This window comes from Triturus cristatus, chromosome 9, assembly GCF_964204655.1.
Source record: "Triturus cristatus chromosome 9, aTriCri1.1, whole genome shotgun sequence".
NCBI lineage: Eukaryota > Metazoa > Chordata > Amphibia > Caudata > Salamandridae > Triturus > Triturus cristatus.
In genome coordinates this window covers 883194035-883219906 of record NC_140592.1, presented here as the reverse complement: position 1 = coordinate 883219906, position 25872 = coordinate 883194035, and the positions used below count along the sequence as shown (strand labels likewise).

At 49.1% G+C, this 25872-nt stretch overlaps 1 protein-coding gene across 2 annotated transcripts in view; it reads left to right on the top strand.

Moving 5' to 3' along the window:
- The first annotated feature begins 14866 nt into the window (after positions 1–14866).
- Positions 14867–25872, top strand: part of LOC146799015 (cholesterol 24-hydroxylase-like) — a 202211-nt gene continuing 191205 nt past the window's right edge. The window contains exon 1 of one of the 2 annotated variants that reach the window (XM_085626412.1): positions 14867–14963. Coding sequence is in view for 1 of the 2 variants with exons in the window: in XM_085626411.1 (XP_085482537.1) it covers positions 15036–15172 (137 nt within the window). In the remaining variant the exon portion in view is untranslated. Of the gene's footprint in view, positions 15173–25872 lie in introns of both variants that reach the window. The other variant, XM_085626411.1, reaches the window with a different exon arrangement.

The following is a 25872-nucleotide window of genomic DNA, read 5'->3' as shown; positions in this document are numbered from 1 at the left end:
CTCTATCAAGGACACAGAAAAGGAACTAGACCAGTGTCACTGATGTAGCGATGAGCGCACTGGCACGGCCGAGCAACACTGGGTCTGACTCAGCTTGAAGAGGAAGTGTCCAGCAAGTTACAACAGCTGGAAGAACCTTACCTGTGCCCCCCAGCCTCCCAGATTACAAGTACCATGGAAAGTAGCCTCCTCAGAGTGTGTGTCCTTCATACACAAACCCTTTATCAGCCCCTCCTGCTGAGCCCTCAATCTCCTAGTCTTGTTACGGACAGTGGCATGGGTGGGGTCATTGGGAGCCCAGCTTTGGCAGCTCGCTCCAACACTAAATGTGCCAGCCCATTCCCCAACAGACCCTGTACCTCCCTCCCTGGTCACTCTCTGTTTTTCCCACACACATCACTGTCCTGTACCAGCATGCAGTGGTTGCCGGGCGACTGATGTAAGCGCCATGCCCTGTTAGCGAGTGTGTGGGGCTTCTGCTCCCACCACTTGCACCATGTCTAGCACTGCACCTCTGAGCATCACCAGGGAGCCCCACAGGGGGCAGCCGAGGTGGCTCCCTGGAACCGCGAGAGCCCGATGTAGCACCACAACATGCATTCATCTTCTTGGGCAGTGAGTCACCCCTTTTAGCATAGATCACTGGGCGAGGAGGCGGCGCTGAGAGGGGAGTGCAGGCTGGAACGTGGACGAACAGTGTTACATTAGGGCGTAGCGGAACTCCACAGAATTCCACTGAGTTTTAATGCAACTCCACAGAATTCTGCATAGTGCAACTCTGCCAACTCCACCCACCCTTACTCCTGACATGGTCAGTGACATCACTGATGACATTTCAAATGGCATCACTAATGACATCTCAAATGACCAGTGATTGTGAGTGATTTCTAAGACTTTCTGATTGTTAAACATATAAACTAAGGTAAGTGACTGTGGGAGTGCCAGTATGGGTGGGTGAGTGTGTGTGTAAGTGGTGTATAGAAGAGTGAGTGTGTATGTGACAGACTGTATACATGAGTGACTGAGTGTGTGAGTTTTTGTATGGGTAAGTGAGTGGGTGTGTCAGTGGCTTTAGAGGTGAATGGCTGAATGGGTCTCTGAGTAGGCCTGTGTGTGGTTGTGTCAGTGGCTGTATGGGTCGTTGAGTGGGTACATAATTGTCTGAGTGGGTCTTTAAGTGGCTGCATGAATGTCCGAATGGGTCTGTCAGTGGCTGTATGGGTCTGTGAGTGGATGAGTGAGAGAATGTCTGTGTTCATCTGTGAGTGTGTGTGTGAGTGTCTGAGTGGGTCTGTCAGTGGGTGTGTGAGTGCCTGAGTGGGTCTTTAAGTGTCTGTGTGGGTGTGTCAGTAGCAGTGTGAGTGACTCAGCCACAAACAAACTGCACCTGCCCTTTTATCCAACAAGGGTCCACAGTTTTTCATAAAATATCTACCCAAGTGAACCACTTTTGTACGGGTTAGTTACTAAGTGCTACCTCCTTGGGTAAATGTTTAGTATGTAATCTGCACTACAACTGCCTAATGGAGCACAAGGAAATGTCACCAGTGACCTTGTGTGTGTTTTGCCAATGTGTTTGTTCCTGGTGTGTCTTTATCCGGAAATATGTGATAACATGAATTCTCCTATAGAGAAGACAACAAGACTACAAAGAGGTAAGTCTTCACCAAACAAGGGTCTTTCCTCTTAACTATATTCAGAATGTGCTTCTTTGTTTGGCGGACATGTCCTCATATTCCTTGGCATCAAGAACTCCTCTCTCCAAAATTGGAGGGAACACATTGGGGGCTGCTTGTTAAGCTGTCCATCATCCTGGCAAAAGGCAGGAAGACCTTTGCATGCTACTAAGGTGGGCAGGGCCAAAACGGGTGAAGATCCCAAGTAATTTTCACATTTCTATACTCTTAGTCATTTAACGTGAGAACCGTGGACTCTGCTCTCACTAGGAGAGGACAAGAAATAACCCACTTGTCACAGTCACATACAGATTGAAGTCCAATAATTCGACAATCCATTCACCTCCATGAAGCATTTCAGATCATTGTTACTGCACACAGGGAGCTGCTGGAAATTCAGCTCCCTGAGTCCAAGAGGAACAATAGTTTTATCTCTTTCCCTGCCTGCATGTCTGTGGGTAGGAAAAGAGATGAAACCTCCGCTTCGAGCAAGTTGGAGCAGTTTGACAGCTCCCACTTACTGGAAGCCAAGTGTTTGCTTTTGCTTGGCAGGAGCAGTCTCATCTTTCACCAAGCAAAAGCAATCAGCTATTACCTTGGTGTGGGCACCCCGGGACATAGGGAGGTGGTGGTCGCCAGGCCTGTAAATGGCCCAGGAGGGAGGCCATGCTGCCCCCTCCTTCTTTTAAAAGCGATAATTGCCCCAGGGGTACACGTAGACCCCCTGCTTAGTATTTATTGTAACCCCGAGGAGGTGGTGGGGTCCACAGGCCTGGGGAGGGTCTGCAAGGTCACACCGTTTACTTTTAATGTGAGCCCCGGGAAGGTGGTGGTTTCTGGTCATTAACAAGCCATTGGAGGGGGGCCCCATGTGCCCCCCTCATTTTTTTTTTATATTGGCATGCATCAGCACCTGGCCCATCCAGGGGCTTCATGAAAAACAAGCGCAGGAGACAACACTTTTTTTTTCTCAATTTACTGCTATATTCGTAAATATTTCACAAAAATATCAGTGAATTTTAAAAAATGCTTTTTTGCCGTGTCGGGGTCCCTCTGGGTTCCCAAGGTTTGGCGATCTGGGTATTCCTACCTTTCCCCCTTTGCTTCTTTTCCCCGTTTTGTTGTGGGACTCTGCTGAAACCAAGTCAAAAGATGTCTGCCAACACTTCCTGGTTGAAGTGTTGGCAGCCAATCAGAGCTCTGCAGATCTCTGCTCAAGCTCGTCATTATGCACGGCGACTTTGCAATTGTGGCTATTCAAATTTGAATTTCTTTTAATATTTCGCAAACTACTAAATGGATTTACACCAAATAACAAACAGCACAATCTGTGGGCCAGAATGTAGCTTTCTGGCAAATTTGGTGCACTTTTGTTCAGCGGTTCGGGCTGCAGGCATGTCTAAAGAGTCTACGGGAATTAACATGGGAAACTCACTTTTTATTACACCCTCCCTTTTTCTCAGCTCCCGCTTGATGGATCACCCCGAAACTTTCTATACACAACAAACCCCAACAGGAAACTTTGTGGAGGAAAATGTTGTGAAGATTCATCAAAACGGCGCCAAAAATATAGCCAAGTCAAAAAACGCTTTTCCTATTGAAGCATGGTCCTAACTATAACTATCTAATGACAGTAGGTTTTATATATATATATATATATATATATATATATATATATACATACATACACACACACACAGATACATGTGCATGCATATTTACAAAAACAAACAAAACATCATAGCCACATTTAGGATTAGAAGAATACATGCATGTTAATGCAAGTCCTTAAATATGGCTATGTAAATGTAGGTGTATCTTTGTACTTGAGAATGTGCATCGTATAACGAAATAGGAATTATATATTCCTAAACAATTATTAAAGAAACATCTAATATATATATCTTACACCTTTGTGGAAGAAAACCAGGTTTTAGCCCCCCGTCAGGCCAGATTCCGCCCCGCACATTTCACCGAGTCTGTGGCGCTATCCGTCCTTGACAACCTCAGAGAAGGTATGGACACCAACCTTCCCCAGGCCCTGGTCCTCCTCGACCTGTCTGCCGCCTTCGACACGGTGGACCATTCCATCTTACTCTCCTGTGTCGGGGCGGCCGGGGTCGGCGGGGTAGCCCTGGTATGGCTGTCCTACTTCCTTAGGGACCGCTCCCAAGCAGTGCAGCTGGGCGACTTCTCGGCTGAGCCCTGTAAGGTGCCATGTGGGGTTCCCCAGGGTTCCTCCCTTTCCCCACTACTGTTCAATCTCTACATTGCCCCTCTCATCTTTGCCCTTCAACAAATGGAGGTCTCCGTATTTAATTATGCGGATGACCTCCAGCTCATCTTCACTCTGTCTCCATCCCCCGACTCTATATCTAATTTTCAAACCACTATGATCTTCATCCGGGACTGGATGAGCCACAACCACCTGAAACTAAACCCGGATAAAACCGAATTGGTTTTGACAGGTGGTTGTGCCAGTCCCTGGTCATCTCTCTTTTGGCCCCCTTCCTTGGGTTCCCCCCCTTCCCCCTCTCCTTCCATCAAAGCGCTCGGTTTCAAGATTAATGATCAACTCACTTTGCACTCCCAGGTGAGTTCTGTGGTGTCCTCTTCCTTCCTTTCCCTCCGCACTATTCGCAAGGTATCCCGCTTCTTCTCTTTCCCTGCCCTTAAACTTATTGTATTGGCTATGGTCGTCTCTAGACTAGATTACGGCAACGCTTTATACTGTGGTATGCCCGCTTACAATGTTCGACGGCTTCAGCTGGTGCAGAACCAGGCCGCTCGGCTAGTCTATAAGTTGACCAAGTCGCATCACGTCACCCCGCTTCTAAAATCCCTCCACTGGCTCCCTATTCTTGAACGCTCATTGTTCAAAATGGGTTGTATTTCCTTTCAGGCTTAGTCAGGATCCGCCCCCGCCTTTATCTCTTCTGAGATAAAAATCTATACCCCTGCAAGGGAATTGAGATCATCCTCCCAACATCTGTTGACTGTCTCCCGGTTTCGCCGAAAAAAATGGGGAGGTTCCAAATTCTCCACCATTGCCCCCAGCTTCTGGAATTCACTCCCGCTTCACCTCAGGTCCCTCACCCAATATCCTCTGTTTCGAAAATCATTAAAAACCTTTCTTTTTTCACAGGCCTTCCCCCAATGATTTTCTTTCTGTCCCCTGGTCCCCCCTGCTAATTGAGGTTTCAGTGAACCACAGCGCCATGAAACCGTCAGGTGTACGTGCGCTTTAGAAGTGATTTAAACTCAAACTCAACTCATATCTAACTATAAATGTTTGTTTGTGCATTACATATATGTATGTCATAGTATGTAGATAATATATGTTGAGTCCCTCTATATATATTTTATGCTTCTTTGTATGATAATACATATATGTCAGATTATGTAAATATGATTATCGGGTAGGTATCTCTACCTATGCATTTTGAGATAATGCTGTCAATAAAGTTATAACAATATATTTAGAAATACAAATAAAAAAACTGTATGTATATTCTAAGATGATAAATAACCATCCACAACCATTTCATTCGGAGTGGCCTCACCTCGATGACCCTTTACTCCAATGTCTTCATCCAAGCCACCAATGACAACCTAGATGCATCCGACTCACTCTTCCCCCCGAACAACTATCTACCCCCGGACGGCCCGACTAGCTGGAGGCCACCACAATCCAATCCCGCTCCAGGTGCCTACAGCATCCACCCCTCCCCCCAAGACCGTGACCTCCACTCCATCTCCCCCGCACCAACCGCGCACTCTCCAGACCCCTCTTTCAAACTAGCGTAAGGTATAGCATAAATGAGGCTCCCCAACCCCCTGAGGCCCGAATCCTTCCACCTCCCGCCCCACTCTATCCCCCTGAACAATCCACCAGCGCCGTCAACCCACAATCTACGTCGCCCAGCTCCTTCTCCCTTTCCACACACAAGCTGAGGCCTCCGATTTCTAGACGTAAATCCTCTCACCCCTTCCCCACGACAACCCAGAGAGTCAACACTGACAACTAGAATACCAAAATCCACTTAAGCAACAGCAAGCTCCTGCCGTCTGGAGACATCTCTCCCCAGAACACGAGGAGATGGTGCTACATCTGGCCCTGCTTGAAAACCAGCTAAAAAGGCATTACTAGCCCTCAAAGAAATCACAGTGAACCTCTCCTCACTCCTTAGGCCCAGGCAACACCCGCTCCCGACCCCCACCACTACCATCAATAAACGACTAAGGGACGCTAGTGCTCTATGGCCCTGTCGGAACACTACCCCACTCCACAACCCGGCATTCCCACTCCCGACCCCCACCACTACCAACAATGAACGACTAAGGCACGCTAGGGCTCCATGGCCCTGTTGGAAAACGACCCCACTCCTCGACCCGGCACAGAGACCCAAACGAACAATAGCTGCAATGTCCATGGACGAAGCTTTAGTCCTTGCCTCCTCCTACGATACTTCCCCCTAATCCACAGATCCAGGTCATCACTGGATTTAGAAGGGATCGCTCTCCACCCAGTTCTCCAAGACCCCCAGCATGCCTCACGACCACTCCGAGGGCTCCCACAACAAAGAAACTCACAAAGGAGAGACCAAAACCAACTGCATGCTTATTAACTGCAGATCAGCCATCAAACACGCCACAGAGCTGGCTGAAACCATCCTGACCCGCGTTCATCACCGAAACTTGGCTCAACAAGTTCCCCTCCCCAATCTTGGACATGCTCGTCCCCCCAGGTTTTGCAATCATCAACAAAGACAGAAAAATCCACCGCGGAGGGGGCATAGCAATCATACACAAGAACTCCATCTCCGTGACGAAAACCGAAGCCCTAAAATACAACACTCTTGAATGTTTCACCGCTAACATCAAGACGAGGGAAAACAAAATCCTATCCTGTCATCTCCTCTACCATACGCCAGGCAACACCTCTTCATTTGGAGAACACCTATCTGATCTGATATCTAACTGCGCACTCCGGGACTCCAGTAACCTAATTCTAGGAGACCTCAACATTCACTGGAACGAGGAAAACACCCTGCTGATTCATAACCTGAACGAACTCCTTCATAACAACACTGCTTAGAGGAAACCCACAACAAAGGATCAATCCTTGATGCCATCATTGCCCAACCCGACAAAGTCATGATCGACCGCATCATGCCCGTTGATCAATCAAGTGACCCTACGCCAACCGCCTAATCAGGAACACTCCCACTTGGCAAGAAATCTAAAGCAGATTCCCATGGACGTTTTGGAAGAAAGGATTAGCTTTCTCCTCCCCATCGTCTCTGGTGATCTATCCACTACAGAGCTCACCTCTCACTCCAACTCCACTATGATCAACATTCTGGACCAATTAGCCCCTTTAAAACAAAAAAGAGCCAGGACCACTCCCTCCAGATCCTGGTTCAACACAGACATAAACGACGAAAGGTGACAACTCAGAGCAGCAGTAAGACTCTGGCAGAACAATCCATCCCCAATCCTCCTCGACCAACTCAAAAGCAAAACGCAAGAAATACAAAGTACACATCAATCGTGAAAAATCTTCCGTCTTTCGCAATGCCCTTGAAAATGATGAAAACAGACCCAGAGAGCTCTTCACCCTCATCAAGCAACAAACTTAAAAAGCCCCCGCATCCTCAACACAGGCCTCTAATGCCCAGTGCGAGACCTTCGCCAACTTCTTCAACGAAAAAATCTCCAAGATTGAGCTCTCCTTGGTCTCCAACCACAACCTCGTTCATAGGAGCCCGGCCCCAAGAGCAGAGGGCAACACACCCAATCACCCCCCAATCAGTGGAAATCATTCAACCCCATTTCGGAAATAGAGATAGTCAAACTGATCTCCACCTCTAAACCCTCCTCACATGCCTTGGCCCGATACCTGCTCAACTGGCCAAGAAGCTAAAATTCTCCCTAGCACTGCTCTGGACCAGGATCATAAACAGCTCCCTGAGCTCTGGAGTCATTCCAGACTGCCTCAAAGTTGGCCAAGTCACTCCTTTACTGAAAAAACAGGCTTGGACACCAAGGATTTGAACAACTACAGACCCATCTCCACCCTCCCTCTCCTGGCCAAAACAATGGAAAAATGTGTTCTCCTTCAAATGACCCAACACATGGACAACATCAACCTCCTGGACCCCCACCAATCGGGCTTCAGAAAAGGGTGAAGCACAGAGACAGCGATCCTTAATATCACAGATGATATATACAAGTCCCTCGATAAAGACCAATGCTCCTTACTAATCCTCCTAGACCTATCAGCAGCCTTTGATACAGTCGACCATCAACTACTCATTAAGGTACTCCAAGAAAGGCTAGGGGCTGAAGAGGTGGTCCTACGCTGGTTCGGCTCATCAGACCTTCAGCCTGTCAACAGAGACGTCCCCCAAGGATCAGTCCTCTCCCCGCAACTTTTTAACATATACATGGAACCCCTCACCACTATACTCAAAAGATCCTACATTCCCATCCACCATTATGCAGACGACACCCAGATTTATCTTGAAACCTCCTCCATCAAAGACATCCAGAGACTTAATGACACTCTTAGAGAAGTCCAACACTGGATCTCTCTAAACCACCTGAAATTGAATCAAGAAAAAACGGAAATCCTCCTAATTTCAACAAAACGGAGAACCCCCAAGTCGCAGAATGGCTAAAAGCAATTGATGCTCTCAACAACAATCTCTCCCTGGCTTACTCCATCAAATCGCTGGGAATCACCCTGGACCCTAAACTAAGCATGGACAAACACATCAAGAACACTGAAAACGGCGCTTTCCTCAACCTGAAACTACTCAAACAAGCGACTCAATCCCTGGTACTTTCCAGATTAGACTACGGGAATGCTACCCTCAAAGGCACAGCAAAATCTCACCTAGCTCCCCTCCGATCAACTCTTAATGCAGCTGCAAGAATAGTCACCGGAGTAAAAAATATGACCAAATCTCGCCCGCACTCAGAGAGTTGAAATGGCTCCCAGTTGAATTAAGAGCCAGTTTCAGAACTGCCTGCTTCACGCACAAAGCCCTCCACACAGGGAAACCGGCCTACCTGGCCTCCAAACTCACGAAGGACGGTCAGACAAGTAGCCACAGGAGCTCCAATACTCTACTCCTCATCCAGCCGAAAACCAGCAAACAAAAAACTGCAGCCAGGTCCTTCTCTGGAAATGAGCCCAAAATATGGAACTCCATCCCAGTCCATATCAGGATGATCCCCTCCTTCCTAAAACTCAAAAGACAGCTCAAAGACCTCTACCTCAATCGTTCCGTCCCAAATGGATAGATTGAAACCTAAACTCACAATCGTGCACATCACTGCACTATGACACTTTATAACCAAGACCTCTACCTCACACCTAGCCCGACTCCTCCTCACCATCCCCCTGGATCGGAAGGCTGCACGGCTTGAAAAACTGTATTCACTATTACGAGACTATGTAACTTTCCCTCTATCGTTATTCAATGCGCAAAGCCCTCTACTGCACCCTGTGGTTTCACTGCTATAATATGTGTTTTCCTTTTTACAAAGTTTTGTAAAGCGCTCCGATACCTTCGGGTCTGGCTAGCGCTATATAAAACTCCTTAATAAATAAATAATAAATAAATGAATAAATAAAGTATCTCCCCTCTGACTCATTCTAAAGGTTTCTGACTACTATGGACTTCCAAACATGCTTTCAAAACTCCTCCTTTTTTTCTATTCAATTCATTTCACAAATAGGTGCACATGTTCAGTACTCCAAACAACATCTCACATCTTCTATTTACTAATCTACTTCAATTAATCTATTCCTATTGAAAACACTTGACTAAATGCATGAGATCTCAAGGGGACAAACTTAACACAACTAATCCTAAAAGGAAAAGGAAGTACACATTACTAATCTACTACCTATTTGCATCTAAACTTGGAGTCCGGAGTAGCATGATACTCGCCGCAGAGCGTTTCAACGCCTCGTTTGTGGTAGCAAGCGATATATAAATACAACTTAAAATTACACTTACAATTGAATGAATATGGGGCTAGCCAGGAAAACTGTCAACCATGTGGGGAGCATGAATAAATGTAATCTGTTACTGAATGCTCTAACTCCTCCTCAAATAGGAGAATGTTTATAATGTTTCAGACAAACACATCACTCAATTTCACAGCATGTGTTTTTTAGAGGGGCACATTGCACATTCAACAACTAAGCGAGCTAATTTCCAAAACACTACTAGAAAATGATTTTCATTGGACAGTAACATTAGAATTGCATCATGAGAACTGTTCAGCTTAACACACCCAGAAGTGGGAGTTTAGCTCATAAATTTGCAATGCTCAAAAGCACATTGCTTCAGCCGAAAAAGCTGCAGAAACAAATATTACTTTATGCACAGAGACAGACATAGCTGGAGCTGAATTCCAATGATTTTCTGAATAGCAAATGAAAACAAATGATCATGCACAATATTTAAACATGCACTTTTCAAAATATGGCCTAGTGCGGCCTGGTTATCCTAACTCTGTTAAGCATTAATTTGTCCTCCTAAATCCTCCGGGATATGTTCAACTCACTCATTGCACTCAGAGGCCACAAGTCTCATTCATTGTGAGTGAGGCTCACACAAGTGGACACCAGGTTGCACATTCACTCACAACAGGGTAAATAAAACGTGGTGAGAAGGTGCTGGAAACTGAACTCCTAATGTGACTCTATTCAGTCAGCCCCTGAGAGCTGTAGAGGAATCAGGAAGCACTTTCACCACAGGGCTCCGGGTGGCGGGGCGGGCGCACGGGGGCAGGGAGGAGGGACCACGGCCTGCAATGGAAAAAAAAAGTTTTTCTTCAAAATAACACTTACCATGCCGCCGGGTCCCACGTCTCTGCTCCTGCTCTCCTGCGTACGACTCCAGGAACAGGAAGAAGGCATCCAGGCTCCCTTCCCTAAGCCAATCACAGCACTGAATGCAGCGTTGTGAGTGGTCTGAGCGCCGTGACACAGTGCTCAGCCAGGGGCTGGAGGGCTGGGCATGTTCTCCATGCAGGCTATAATGCAGCCTGCATGGAAAACAGAGAAGTGCGCATGACTGTTTTGGGCAGCTTGAGAGGGCTGACCAAACAGTCATTGCACACTTAGTAGTGGGAAAACCAGTCCTCCCCTGCTCTGAAGCCCCGCCCCCTCACGCAAAGCTGCCACAGCAGGACAAAATAAAATGATAATAACATTACGTTATTATCATTTACATTTTTTCCTTTCTTAACTGCTGAAGAGTAGTGGGGCGATGCTCCTCCGCCTTAGCGGGGGAGCTGCCACTGGAAACCATCCTACAGTACAAACCACTTCAGTTTATGCAACTGTTCACTTTGGATACATCGGAAGGATGCCCCACTACTTTAACAATTTAAATCTCATTTAGTGATTCTTTAGATTTCTTTTTTAATCATTTCACTGATGCCATTTCTGGTATTATCATAGATATCAAAGTGTGTGTGAGACAACACTTTCTCTGATGTGATCCAAAATCATAATTATGTCTCACTTCTAAGGGTTCACAAAAGTCTGGCATGCTGTGGGGCTGGGTGATCAACAAACTTGTCCAGAAGGAGATTTTGGAAAATTAAGAGTTTATATAATTTAACCTTGCATTATCCAGTGTGTAATTTATAATTGTATTGTGTCACTGATCGCATTACAAACAAGCATTTGCAATGCAATAGGTCTCGCAGTTACACGAGTTAAAGCTATTGGCATTGTAAATGACAATGCCAATAGGCATTGTTATTTTCAATGTCAATAGCTCAAACTCGCGTAAATGCGAGACCTAATGCATTGCAAATGCTTGTTTAGGACTTGTGCCCTGCAAATGTATGACTTGGAAGTAGCTTTCAGATGAATATTGAACATTTAGACGTGGGGTCGCTTCTGCAGAGCGTAACGAAATTTGAGGGGCCCCCCTGCCACGCACACAGAGGGGCCCCCGCTCCGGATTTAAACCGAGCTAATGGGCCCGAGTACAGTGCTGAGAGGGCCCCCTGCAGCTCGCCCCCCCCTGTGTTACGCCCCTGGGATAACCAGCAGGCAGTGCATAAAGGATACACAAAGTGATAAGCAGGCCTGAAATAGCCGCTGCTGTGTCCCCTAACTCCTGCTCTGTGCGTCATCATTGCCACCTTGAGGCTGAGACAACAAAAAGCTCCCTCGCCACAAGTTCTTGAATCCAGGTGTCACACGCGCCACTCTCTGAATCACCTCAGGCCTCAATACCCGCTGACGCATTCATCCTCTCACAACGACTGAGATAAAACACTCACTCGGTCTCACCTAGATTCAAATACGATAGGGAAATGATACACCTTCCTGTGCAGCAGGCGCATTAACCCGCCGAGGTGCGGCAGCGGATAAAATTCCATCGCTCGAGGTAAATCAGGGCGGGCAGACTCGGAGCCCGTGCAGATGGGGATTAAGTCATTAGCGTGTTTGGCAGTTTTAGTTGCCGCTGATTACATTAAAGCTGCACCCCGCCTTTCCGTCGCCCTCACTAATGCTCCCGCCAGAGGTCTCCTGTGACAGAGGCTGGCCCTCGTCTGTCGGCCCTCGGCGGTAGCTCCTCTAATTGATGGCTTGGGGGCAAGGAGAGTTGCATCCTGTGAGACTCCAACAGAAGTGCCCTCGGGGGAGAGTGGTAAAGTGTGTTAAATAAGGCTGGCGGCCACAGGATACAGTGCGCTCATGTGCTGGCTTCTGTACAGCTGCTGTCAGCACCAGGGTGGGTCTGGCAGAGGTGCCATCTACAAGTTTAAAAAAAAAATGTTTTGAATGGGAACAGGGGCAGAAGACTGCCTGGGTTACTTGTGTAGTATATTAAGAGTTTGTTTTGTGCACGGGATGCATGTACAAGAGAGTGTGATGGGGAATTTGTGCCGTGACCTGCAGCGGAAGTGTGCCGGGGCTTCTTTGGAAAGAGGAGGGGGTGCAAGTGTGCCAGAGGTTGCAACAGGGAGCGAGGATGGACGTCTGCCAGGGGATGCTTTTTCTGGGAGGAGGAGGTGGGGGCTGTCAGTGGCTGTTTCCAGGAGAGATGGAGAAAGTCAGCCTGGCTATCTTGGGGAGGTTGCCGCCAGAGCTTTGTAAATGAAGTTTACTTTTCTTGGGGCTGCCCTAGGGACAGAGGGGCATGGCTGCTGTGGAATACTAGAGAGAAAGGAGGGGGATTCGGTTGAGGCGGGCGCCCCCCAGGGGTCTTCCGGGGGGCTGCCTAGAGAGATGAGTTTTCTAACAAGTCTGCCAAGCGAGGGCACAGTGTTTTCTACTCAGTAGTATTTTTAATTCCCTCCGGGGATGGTAACGGGTGACTCAGCCCCGAGTCACGCAGATGCGGCGCAACGCGTGCCAAAGAAACCCCCGAGGATAATCCATCTCAAAGGCTCATATATACATCGGAGAATTAATCATACGTAAAGTATAAGCAATAACACGTCAGACACACAACACTTCTACCCTTTACAAAATAAAAGGGAGCACCAGCGCATTCCTGAAGGATAATACATGGCAGCATCCATTCGGCGGGCACACTATGCTAAGCACAGATTTTTAGAGAAGTGTTTTTAAGCCATGCCCTTAATGCAAGTGAAGCGAGTAGAACGTGTTCTGACTACTGCCTAGCTTGCTCTATATTCTGAAGATAAACTTCACAAGCCGACAATCTATTATATCAATGATCTCTATTGTGAATATTTTCGCAGAAGTCCCCCAAACCTCCATGTGCGGTGATTTATATCACATGTATTTTGATTTGGGGAATTGAACTAGGAGTGATGCAAAATTACACAATCTGAGTCCCTCTGGCAAGAATGGCGTAAAGAATGACGTCATCCCCTCTCCATCCGTTTGTTATCTTATGTTTCTTGGAGCCTCGAGGCAAACAGATGGCGTGACGGGACTGCGGAAGGTGAAGGGGGTTGGGGGGAAGGAGAGGGGTAGGGAAATACAGTTTCCGAGTTTAAGAAGCAGGTAGCTCCGTTAGAAGGTTTGACAACAGTCATTTTACTTGCCCTCAGAAGAATGAGCTAGCCTTGCTGGGATTCGAACAGTTGAGGCTAGCATGTTTAACTCACCGAGTCATCCTGTTAGCTAAAACACGCTCTTCGTTTCGTCAGGATGTAAAAGTATGTTTGCGGTAAAATTATGTAAAAAAAATCTGAATGTTACTTTTATGACGACAGTCATTGCACAGCAAACACAGGAGTGAAACAGATACTATTAACAAGCAAGAAGTGGGATAAGGGAGGGGGTAGGTCGCGCCGTCTAAGAGGAGAGAGGCACAGGCTGGCAAATGGTGAGCACTTTCGCGGGCGCTTTGATGTTCGCAGTGGCCGCGCGGCTCACTGAGAACATCAAAGCGCCCGCGAAATGTACACGCAGGCTGCCAAATGGTGCGCGCGCCCGGCGCACATGCACTGTAGTTGGGGGCCTGAAAAGCACTCGTTTGCACTTCCAAATCCCCGTTTTCTATAGCTCTCGCCAGAGCAGCGCTAAAGCGCTGGCTCAGGCGAGACCTAAAAAGTGAATCCTCTGCCTTCCCTCATTGCTCTCCCCTTGTCAAGATTGTTAGAAAGACTCGCGGAAATTAACTTGGGCTACATTTAGTTTCCCATTACATAATGTGGACCATTCAAATTATTTAGAAGGGAAATGTATTTTGGTGGAACAAAGAAAGTTTTAATTTTTGTATTAAAAGCCTGGGTTAGAAATCCTCTATGAGATGACTATTTGAAAACTAGGCTTCTCTATTTGTAATGGTTTTTCGTTACATAGTGGGGAGCTCTAACTCTCTCAGCTATTCATAATTCTAATCGTAAAAAAAAAAACGAGGCATCAGCTTAAGAAGCCAGGCTGCACGATTCATAGCGCATGCCACCGTTGTATTTGTAGAAGCCATGTACCATGTTTTAACACACGATTTATTTTATGTGATAACTGCAGCACTGCAAACGCGTGTCCCGGCCTGCACTAGTTATTAGAAAACAGAATAGAACATCTACCGAAAAAACTTGCGATATAACAGCTATTATAGCTGTATGTGGTAAGGGAAATATACAGTTGTGAGCAGCGGTTATTAGCAGTTTCCAAAATAGGAAAGTGCCTTTGAATTTCGGTAGGGCTATCACTTTAAGCACGCACGGAATAGGATTTGCAGGACGTTAGAGGAAGCAAAATATATCAGGGCACTCGGAGTTCAAACAGGGTGAGAGAGCTTCTGCGAGAAAGTTTACTCAGTGAGTATTTCTAGAGACCTCTACTCACTCGACGTATAGAAGAAACATATTACGGTCGTCTTGCATGCAGAAATGGACCTGTTGGGCTTTTTCTCCCGGCTCCTGCTCGTTGTGCTGTGTGTTGTAGCCCTCGCCTTCCTGCTGTACTGCTGTTATGTGAAATACATTCACATGAAGTTCGACCACATCCCGGGACCCCCCAGGGACAGGTGAGACGGAGAGCATTTGATAGCTTTAGTTACGGACCGGGAAGGATCGGAGAGAGTGATTATCGTTCGGTATCAAGCAACCCAGGCCTGTTTTTTTCTTAACATCGCTGTCTGCTGCGACTAATAGGCGCATGTACAGTACTGAACTGTAGATTGATTGCATTTATATAGTACATATGACCCCTGTGCATGCTTACAACGTGAAGAGTGAAACTGTAAGGCTTCCAATGTAAAATGCTTTCGGCTAAAAAATATAAAACTGCACACAAAAAAAAGATAAGTAAAAACAGTCATGTTTGTATTGCTGTGTAATCGGTGCATCTATTCGGTATCTATAGATCTCCTTTTATTTGCAGCTAATGCTGAGCTCTGACGTTTCCCAAAGCCACAAGTGAGTCGATCATCAGGTTCATTTTGTGTATTCTGGCACTTGTCTTCTGCAGTGCTTAATTTGTAAAAAAAAAAAAAAAAGCGTCAAGAGACGAGGCTTTCTCCTGCCAGCGCTGCCAATGATGGGAACGAAACAACTACCAACCATCACACTCCCCACAAGTGTGACAATTCGGACTATTTTAGGCCCCCAAACCTATAAGAATGGCTTGGGCGGCAGGTAATACTATTTCTTTTGTATATGAATTAATAAGTAACAGTTGGTATAGTCATCTCCAAACTGGCCAGACAGAGCCACCTCACAAGCACCGGTGTAGCCAATTAAGTACCGGAGCCTACTACCAAAAACCACCGGCTCAAATTAAGCACTGGTCTTCTGTATGTAAGAAGATATAGAGGACAGTACCCAAATGCCAAGACCCCATCTGAACTGAATGGCTGTTCATAGATAGACTTGGGGAACCTGAGAGCTTAGCGGTTGTGTTGAACATTTTATGAAGCTAATCTCGTGTTTTTAACAGTATAAGATAATAACTGCATTAAACTATCGAAATGAACACTCACACGTATTTTTCATTTCGACTCACTTAAAAGCTATTTCTGTATCTCTAAAATGTGCCACAAGTAAATTTCGGCAGGTCAAAGTTGCCTAAATCACTGAAGGAAAATGCATGAAAATCCTGGGACATGCAGATATTGGCACTGTAAGCACGACACTCAGCATGCTATGCCCTGTTTTGCAGGGGAGAATATCGAAATAAGCTGTAGTTATCGGAGCTGTTCAATTTTGATCTCCTTGGTTTAGCAGATCTTAAAACAGCCAGAGCCACTTAAAGACTCTGATTTTACGGTGACCCGCAATCTTGTCAAGGCGCGGTCTAGTCTTTTTCCATGACCGAGGGGATAAAACGGCACGCGACACTAGCGCGCAGCGGGCGCGCCGCTGGCGCACCAAAGGCACGCCTAAGGCAAGCCCGTCCGCGCCCGTCCGCGCCTCGGACGCGCTCGACCGTGCCTGCACTCTTAATATGTGTAAGTTACCCTTTGATACCTCTCCTCATACACCCCGGCGCAAGTATAACAGGAACACCCTTAAAATTCTTGATATTGATGTAAATTGTCGCCCCTGCTCTTTTTCTCTTGGCTCCATGGATGCATGGAAGTGCGACCTGTGTCCCTTATCCCTTCCCCCTCCCCTGCTCATTGCACATCACCCTGTCCCAGATGAATGCTCTTCTTTTCCTTCTGCCCCCCGAGTCTGCATACTATCTCTGATGTACAAATGATGCTTTTAAATACACGTTCTGTAAAACAACACGAATATCAAATCTTGGATTTCCTCTTAGATTCCAATCCAGACGTGTTATTCCTCACAGAAACTTGGCTTTATGAAGGCTCGAACCCCACCATTGCCAATGCCATTCCATCTGACTACCTCATCGCAAGGAGTGATCGCACAGAAGGACGTGGTGGAGGAGTTGCAATCATTAAAAAAGTCACTCTCCTGCTCCCTACTCCCTAATTTGGCTTTGGAGAACTCGGAAAGTATGAGTTTTCTTCTTAAAACCTCCCCACAGTCATCCATCGCTGGGGTTCTGGTTTATCGGCCACCGGGGCCGGCTAATGGTTTTCTAGAAGGTTTGCAGTCTGCCATCTCTCCCCTGGTTACTAAATATGAACACTGTTTAATTTTAGGGGACTTTAACATCCACATGGATGCGCCTCTTAACCCGGAGTCAATTAAACTGTTCGATTCCTTAAATATGCTTCATCTTTCTCCTTATGTGGCCCATTCCACACATGAAAAGGGTCACATATTAGACCAAGTCTTTTCGAATAAATCGATTGAAATGGATACTCCCTTCCCCGTAGCTTGGTCCGATCATTACCTATTGACTTTTAGCATTAAAGATTCTTCCGCTACAACAGCCAAGTCTTATACACCACGCACCAGTAGTTTCAGATCTTTTAAATCAATGAACCCTGCGGCCGTAGGAACCTTTCTGAAATTACATCCCCCCTCATTTAATGACAATCTGGCTGCTGACGTATCTTCTTTGGACAACTGGCTTGAATCTTGTGTTAATAATTTGGCCCCTTCCCAAATTCGTGTTGCTAACAGAGGAAGACCTACCGCACCATGGTTTACGGCTGACCTTAGGAAAATCAAAAGCCATTGTAAACATCTTGAAAGGTCATGGCGACAGGGCTATGACTCCTGTGCAAAGCAAACTTATAAAAATGCATTAAAATCATATTACTGCAAAATTCGCTCTGCTAAAATGTCTTTCCTTAACCAAAAAATTGAGCAAGCTGGTAACAAATGTGCTGAACTTTTCAAAGTAGTGAAAGATTTTACTTTTCCTAATGTCATAAAAAACCCTTTTTCCCCTACCAAAGCTTGGACTGATGATATTGCTTTATTTTTTTTCAATCAAATTTCTGCTATACAAGCTTCTTTTGATGCAACAAGTTCTAACTATGACACAAAACTGGATTGGCTGCTCCAACAACCTCCCCCCACTATAGACCACCTCACACATTTCCCTGCCATTGCTTTGGAGAAATCTCTACTTCTTCTCCGCGCCCTGAAATCTGGCTCCCCTACCGATCCCTGTCCTGCAAAAATCTTGGTATCGATTGCTGAGATAATCAACCCTGCTGTCAACAAGATATTGAATCTCTCACTGTCTATGGGGACTGTCCCGGAGCAATGGAAGCTGGGTAAAATTGTCCCCCTGTTGAAAAAACCCTCCGCTGACCCCTTGATAGCGAGTAATTATAGACCCATCTCACTGCTCCCTGCCTTATCCAAAACTTTAGAGAAGTATGTCAATCACATCCTCGGAGATTTCTTAGAATCCAACAACATCCTACACTCTAGCCAATCTGGCTTCCATGCTAATTTTAGCACTGAAACCGCTCTCCTTGAGGTCTCTGAATTAATTAAAGTCACTCTGGATAAGGGCGGACGAGCAGTGCTGGTCCTACTCGACTTATCGGCAGCTTTCAATACCGTTCCCCATGACCTTCTCTTAGATCGTCTTTGGAGGTGCGGTATCGGACACCTTGCCTTGCAGTGGTTTCGGTCCTACCTCACCAATAGACAGCAAACTGTTTGGTCCCCCCCTTTTGAGGCCCGCATTCAAGCTATGAATGTTGGAGTCCCTCAGGGCTCCATCCTGAGCCCTACACTTTTTAATGTGTTTGTGGCTCCTCTGGCAACGTTGGTTGAATCATTCGGCGCCAGTATCGTCTCTTATGCAGACGATACTCAACTGCTATTTACATGTGCCAGAGATGAAGTCCTTGATGGGAATAATATCAAGCTCTGCCTTTCAGCAATCTTCAGTTGGTTTAACACCAATCACCTGAAATGCAATTCAGATAAATCTGAAATGATTTTCTTCGGCGGAGCGCCTGATGAAAATTGGCGTGACTGGTGGCCACCTAACATGCCCCCGCCCACCAATCTGGCTACCACGGTAAAGAACCTGGGGGTTAAACTGGACAGTAAACTCTCCATGAATGCACAGGTCCAATCGGTGGTAGGCTCATGCTTCGGTTTACTCAGGATGTTACGGAACTTTCTTCCTCTGCTTTCTCAATCTCACAGAAGGATAGTCGTGCAGGCTTTGATCCTGTCTCGTCTCGACTATGTCAATGTCCTATATCTGGGTATACCGGAATTTCTTCTTAATCGTCTCGAGGTGGCTCAGAATGCTGCTGCGCGGGCGATTTTTCTTGCTGACCGACGCACACATACTTCCCCCCTTCTGAGAACACTACATTGGTTGCCAATACGTAAAAAAAAATTCTTCAAGGCTCTGGTCCTTGCCTTTAAGGCTTCTCATAATATCGGCGCACCCTATTTAAGAGCTTGCTGTTTACACTACGTGCCTACACGCTTGTTACGGTCCCCTTCTGCTCACCTGTTTCATACGCCCAGGTTTTATCTTTCACGACAGGGTGGCCGCTCCTTTCAGGTTCTGGTATCTTCATCATGGAATAAACTCCCTATTGATCTGCGCCAGGAAGAGGACCTTCTGTGTTTCCGCCGCAAATTAAAAACAATGCTGTTTTAATATTCTCTATGGCTATTTCTTCAGCTGAATTGGTTTTGTGTTACGGGTCCTATGTCTAGCGCCGGGACACTCCTGGGAGTAGCCGTGCCCTTAACAAATACCTAGTAACATAACATAACATAACTTAGAGCTATCCCTGGGATAAAACACACAGTCCCCTGGAGCTCAATTCCAGATACAGCAGTGACTGTAACAGAACTGTTCCTTGCCAAGACTTGCTCAAGGCTTTCACTTAATGGTGGACCCTACCAAACTATGTGTTCATGTGGCCAGTCGATCAGTATGTGCCAAAACATGCCTCGTGTCACGAATAATAACAGTAGGATTATTGAAGTAGTTTAAAATATACAGAGAGCATAAATGGGGCTAATAAATGAAAATAGAGAAGGTGGCGCCTGCAGTGGCTTCAGTTAGGTATTCTGGTGCTGCTGTGTATTTATGGTACTATCATACCTGTGATGTCACCACTGGTGTGTGGTACATTCCGTAACCAATACTGTCAGGTTGCCATGATGCTGTTTACTGTCACTGATTGTCGTGGCATTGCTGGATGTGTGTAGTTTATCTTTTACTGCTTGTTGGCGATGCTTTTCATAGCATTATCTGTTACCAGGTTTGGCAAACCTTTGTCATGGGGCAATTGAGGTCAACGGAACAAAGCCGCCATGGTCTTTCTACTGACACAGCAGTAATGTAAATGGCGAGGGAGCCCAACCGCCTCAAGTCTATAGACTTTGACCAGGCCAGCTCATGAGCTGGATCCCAGAGTGCTGAGCCTGCTAACGAGATTGATATGTGAACACATGGATGCGTTTAGTTCAGTAGGTGGCTCTGCGCCTCTTACTTTACCTTTGTCTCAGTGTAGGGGATGTGATTGGGTATGCGTGGTATAGCCATCGTAAGAGTGTAGTTTTGCAGATGCGTTGGGTATAATTAAATGGGAGAAGCACTGAGATGCATTTTCCACCATCTTATGGTTTGGTAAAGGGCACATTCACATCTAGTGTAAACATTCCTTTGGGTGATTTATTGCTTAAGATAAGATAATACCATCTGAACGTAGCAGGATGGGACAGATAAGTGCCAAAGTTCAAGAATTGTAGAATAATCTTACTGGCTCAGCCCAGGCTAGAGCGTGAATAAGGAGTATGGGGCCCATAACCTACTAAGGTTCTTCTTGAAAGATACAAACATTCCCCTGTGCCTCAGTGGTGACTGTCTGGACGGCAGTTTACAACCACTGTACACCTTTTATCTTACCGTAGAGTCTTCTAACAGCAGCATGTGTGTTTTTTCACCTGCGTGTAGTTTAAAGCACACAGAGTGACCACATCTCAAATGAACGTGGGGCAGCCCAGCACCAGGATGAATCCACATTGAAGAACCCAAGTGTTGGACAGGCCACCCGAAGGGCTTGCTCCCTCCCCGCACGACAGGGCCCAAGCCCCGGCCCGCCAGGCGTGACCCACAAGAATCACCCGCACCCCGTCCCCCGACGGAACTCCTGCCCCGGACCTCCATGTATCACGGGACCGAGCCACCACCGGCTCCCCCGGCCGGCTCCAGCCGCCATCTTGGGCCCTGCACCACGAGGCCGCGTGGCCTCCACCCGACCCTAACCCTGGGCCTGGCCGGCCCCGACATCCCGGCACCACCATCCATCCAGGAGGTGAGCGGACCACTTGGCAGGTCAATGGGAGAACGAAGCGTCAAGGGCTCTCCCCCGCCAGGTGCCGATCGCCTCCAGCTCCCCCAGGCACTGGCTCCACCCCCTGCTGGGTGTCTGGACACCTTCATCCCGGGCCCTCCGACCTCCAAGTGCGAGGGTCCGGACATCAAAGGGCGCCAGACCTATAACTAGGGCAGCTCCAGAGCAGGACGACAGTTGTATCCTGGAGTCGAGAGACACCGAGAGAACTCAGCCTTGACGGACTACTGGCGCTGCCGTAGCCCTACCTTGTGAACTATCGTCCTGCCTGCTGGCGCTGCCGCGGCCTTCTGCAACATCCATCCTCGTCGGGACCTGCTGGCGCTGCCGCGGCCCGTTGTAACGACCATCTTCACCGGGACCTGCTGGCGCTGCCGCGGACCGTGTACCGACCATCTTCACCGGGACCTGCTGGCGCTGCCGCGGACCGTGTATCGACCATCCTCACCGGGACCTGCTGGCGCTGCCGCGGCCCGTCCCAGCTAGAACACCGAGCTCGAGGATTGTGAGCTAACCACCATACCACCTCAACTACCAGACTGGTAACCAGACTGTCCCGCTACCCCCTTTCCCCACCTTGAGAGACTTGAATCGAGGGGACCCCTGAGTCCAGACCTCCTTGTACCATTTCATCGTACCATAAGAAATTGCCTATAAAGAACGCTGAATCTTCTCCTTGTGTGGTGTCTGTCCGTGGGGGGGAAGTTATTTATCTGTACGATCGCTGGAGACGGCTCTCCCCGGAGACCTCTCCCATTGTCCTCGGCCGACCCTCCCGGTCCGTCTAACATTGGTGGCCAGCGGCGCGATCCGAATCAACGCGTAATCGTACAGAGAGTAGCTCACCCCACGACAAAACCACGATGTCAGCCAAAGATAGCGGTTCCACTGACAAGTTCCAAATGGATAAGTTGGAAGAATATAGCCACCGCGAACTTAAACAATTCTGCATGGAACTAGGCATTGCTACCACCGGCCTAAGTACCAAAGACGATTTGAAGCGAGCCCTTGAGTCGTGGGCAGAAACTGGGGTCACCGGATCACCCGACCAAAACAGTGTCGCACCAGAGGGGAACGCCACGGCTCCCGAGGAGCGGGGAACGGGCCTCTCGCAGGAGGAGATCCAAGAAAGAGAAAGAACCAGATTACATGAGTTGGAAATGGCACGACTCAAGATGGACGGGGAACTAAAGTTAGCCGAGCAGAAACTAAATCTAGAACATCTGCGGCTCCGAGAAGAACGAGAAGAAAAACAGAGACAGAGAGAGCTCGAGGAAAAAAGAATAACACTCGAACACGAGCGCAAACTGGCGGAAATAGAACTTCGGAAACAGAATAAAGAACCGGGGGTGCCTGAGCGACCGCACACCCCGGGAGCAACCGAGAAAAAAGTCCACATCCCCAAGGATGTTGTCCGAGAATATGTCCGAGAAGACGACATACAACAGTGGTTCAAAGCCTACGAGATCGCCATGACCTCCCACCGGATCGACCGGAGTGATTGGGGAGCCGGACTATGGGGGAGGTTCGTCAACGAAGGCCGCGATGCCCTATTGCAGCTCCCAGATCACCAGATGTCGTCCTACGACCACATGAAGGCTGCCCTCCTCACCCGCTATGGCCTCACGCCCGAGATGTACCGCCAGAGGTTCAGAGACTGCACCCGGATCCCGGGTACAACTTGGGTGGAGTACGTCAACTATTTCAGCCGAGCCTTCGAGGGTTGGATCAAGGGGAGCCATGTAACGACCTACGAGCAACTCTTTAACCTTATGGTATGGGAGCACCTGTCGAACAACTGTTTCGTCGAGCTCAGGCAGCACCTCCTCGACAGTAAATTGACTGACCCCCGGCAACTCGCCGCCGAAGCTGACCGATGGGAAAGCACCCGAGTGGGCCGGAGAGGACCACACGAGCAAAACCGAAACAACCCAGGCCAGCACCGTCCCCGGGGAGGAGGAGGAGGCCAGGGGCGAGGGAGAGACACCATCCCGGCAACACCCGTGGCCAGCCCCACGCCCCCGGCCGGCCGGGGCAACCCCCCGATGCGCCCAGGGTTCCGAGCCAACGTCACGTGCCACCGATGCCAGCGAGTCGGCTACTACGCCAATGACCCGAGCTGCCCGCAGAACCAAACACCAAAGCCCCGCCAGGTAGCTGCCGCCGCCCTGGGGGGAGAACGACTATCAGAGGAACAGGAAGAATATGAGCCGGCCCAGCAGGAGTGGGAACCGGCCGCCATGGTTCTAGCGTGCCTAGGGGGAAAAGACATGGTCCCGCGGGCCCCCCTACCCGCCAACACCCGGAAATATGGCCAGTGGGTGACCATTAATGGACGTCGGGCCGAGGCCTTACGTGACACAGGCGCCAGTGTGACGGCCGTCCGCTGTCACCTGGTGAAGCCCGAGCAGATCATTCCGAACATTCTCTGCCCCGTCCGCTCCGCCGACAATTCCAAAAGTCTGTGTCAGATGGCCTGCATCCCCTTCGAATGGGGAGGGTTCTCCGGCCTGTTGAAGGTGACGGTCCGGGATGATGCCCCCGTGGACTGCCTCCTGGGGAATGACCTTGAGAGTTCCCCGTGGGCCACCGTCGAAAGAAGAGAGCACCTGGGGATGCTGGGCCTCCCGGACTGGGCCTGCGTAACCACCCGGTCCATGGCCGCCCGGGCCGTCCCCCGATCGGAAGATCCAGAATGGCCAGCACCACCGCCCCCGGTTGCCCCAGTAGAGGACAACGACGAGGCCAACCCCCCAGAACCAACGGCCGAAGGGGTCGCGCAACCCCCGGACCTTCCCGGCCTGGCTCAGTGGCGTCAAGAAGGGGGGCCCACCCAAGAACAGTTCCGCCAGGAGCAAAAGACCTGCCCCTCTCTCGAGGGACTCCGCCGGCAAGCCAGCGCCCAGAGCGCAGGGGACTCCACCGGAACTCATTGGGTCTATTGGGATAACGACCTGCTATACAGCGAACAAAGAATCGCAGAGCTAGGGGCCAGTCGAGTGCTGGTGGTACCTCTCCGCTTCAGAGACTTCCTACTAACTCTGGCCCACGATCTCCCCCTGACTGGACACCTGGGCCAGGACAAAACCTACAGTCGCCTAGTGACTCACTTTTTCTGGCCGAAGATGCGGAACGACGTCCTTAACCACTGCCGGTCCTGCCCCACGTGCCAGTCCAGTGGGAAGAGCGGCCGTAAGCTGAAAGCCCCTCTGCAACCCTTCCCAGTGGTCACCACCCCGTTCGAGAGGGTAGGAATAGACATTGTGGAGCCCCTGGACCCCCGCACGGCACAAGGACATAGGTTCATCCTGGTACTGGTGGACCACGCCACCCGCTACCCCGAGGCGGTGCCCCTGCGAACTGTAACAGCTCCGGTGGTTGGCCGGGCCCTAATGGGGATCTTCTCCCGGGTGGGCTTCCCCCGAGAAGTCGTCAGCGACCGAGGCACGAACTTTATCTCCAAATATATGAAGTCCCTCTGGCAACAGTGCGGGGTCACCTACCGATTCACGACCCCCTATCACCCCCAAGGGAACGGATTAGTGGAGCGATTCAACCGCACCCTCAAGGGGATGATTGGGGGATTGGAAGAGCCCCTCCGTCGCCAGTGGGATGTACTACTCCCGTGCCTCCTCTTCGCCTATCGTGAAGTTCCCCAGAAGTCCCTCGGCTTTAGCCCTTTCGAACTCCTGTACGGGCACCCTGTGCGAGGGCCCCTCAGCCTGGTCAAAGAAGGTTGGGAGATGGCCCCCCTAAAGACCCCTCCAGACGTCTTCAAGTACCTCCTGGCCCTACGTAATCAGACCCGGCGCTTCAGGGAGATGGCCAAGGCGAACCTCGAGGCCAGTCAGGAGGACATGAAAAAATGGTACGATCACAATGCCTCCTCCTTCGAGTTCGAACCTGGTCAACAAGTGTGGGTGATGTCCCCCACCGAACCATGTGCCTTACAAGATAAGTGGACGGGGCCCTTCAAAGTGGTCGAGCGCAAAAGCCCCGTCACTTACCTCATCGACATGGGGACCCCCCGGAACCCCCTCCGGGTCCTCCACACCAACAGACTCAAACCACACTTTGTGCGCTCAGAACTCAGCCTCCTGATGGCTACGGACAGTGGGGCGGAAGAAGACTCCGAACCCCTCCCGGATCTCCTGAAGACTCAGGAGAACGACGGCTCCGTGAACGGGGTCCGGCTCTCCGATGCCCTCACCCCAGAGCAACGCCAGGGCTGCCGGAACCTCCTGCAGCGGTTCACTACGCTGTTCTCCCTCACCCCCGGGGTCACCCCTTGGTGCTTGCACGACGTGGACACCGGGGACAGTCCCCCTATCCGACACCGGGCCTACCGCGTGCCAGATCGGGTACGGGCCTGCATCCAAGAAGAAGTGGCCAAAATGCTCACGATCGGGGTCATCGAGCCCTCGGACAGCCCCTGGGCCAGCCCGGTTGTACTGGTCCCCAAAGCCGCTGCCCCCGGCACCACACCTGAACTGAGATTCTGCGTCGACTACCGGGGC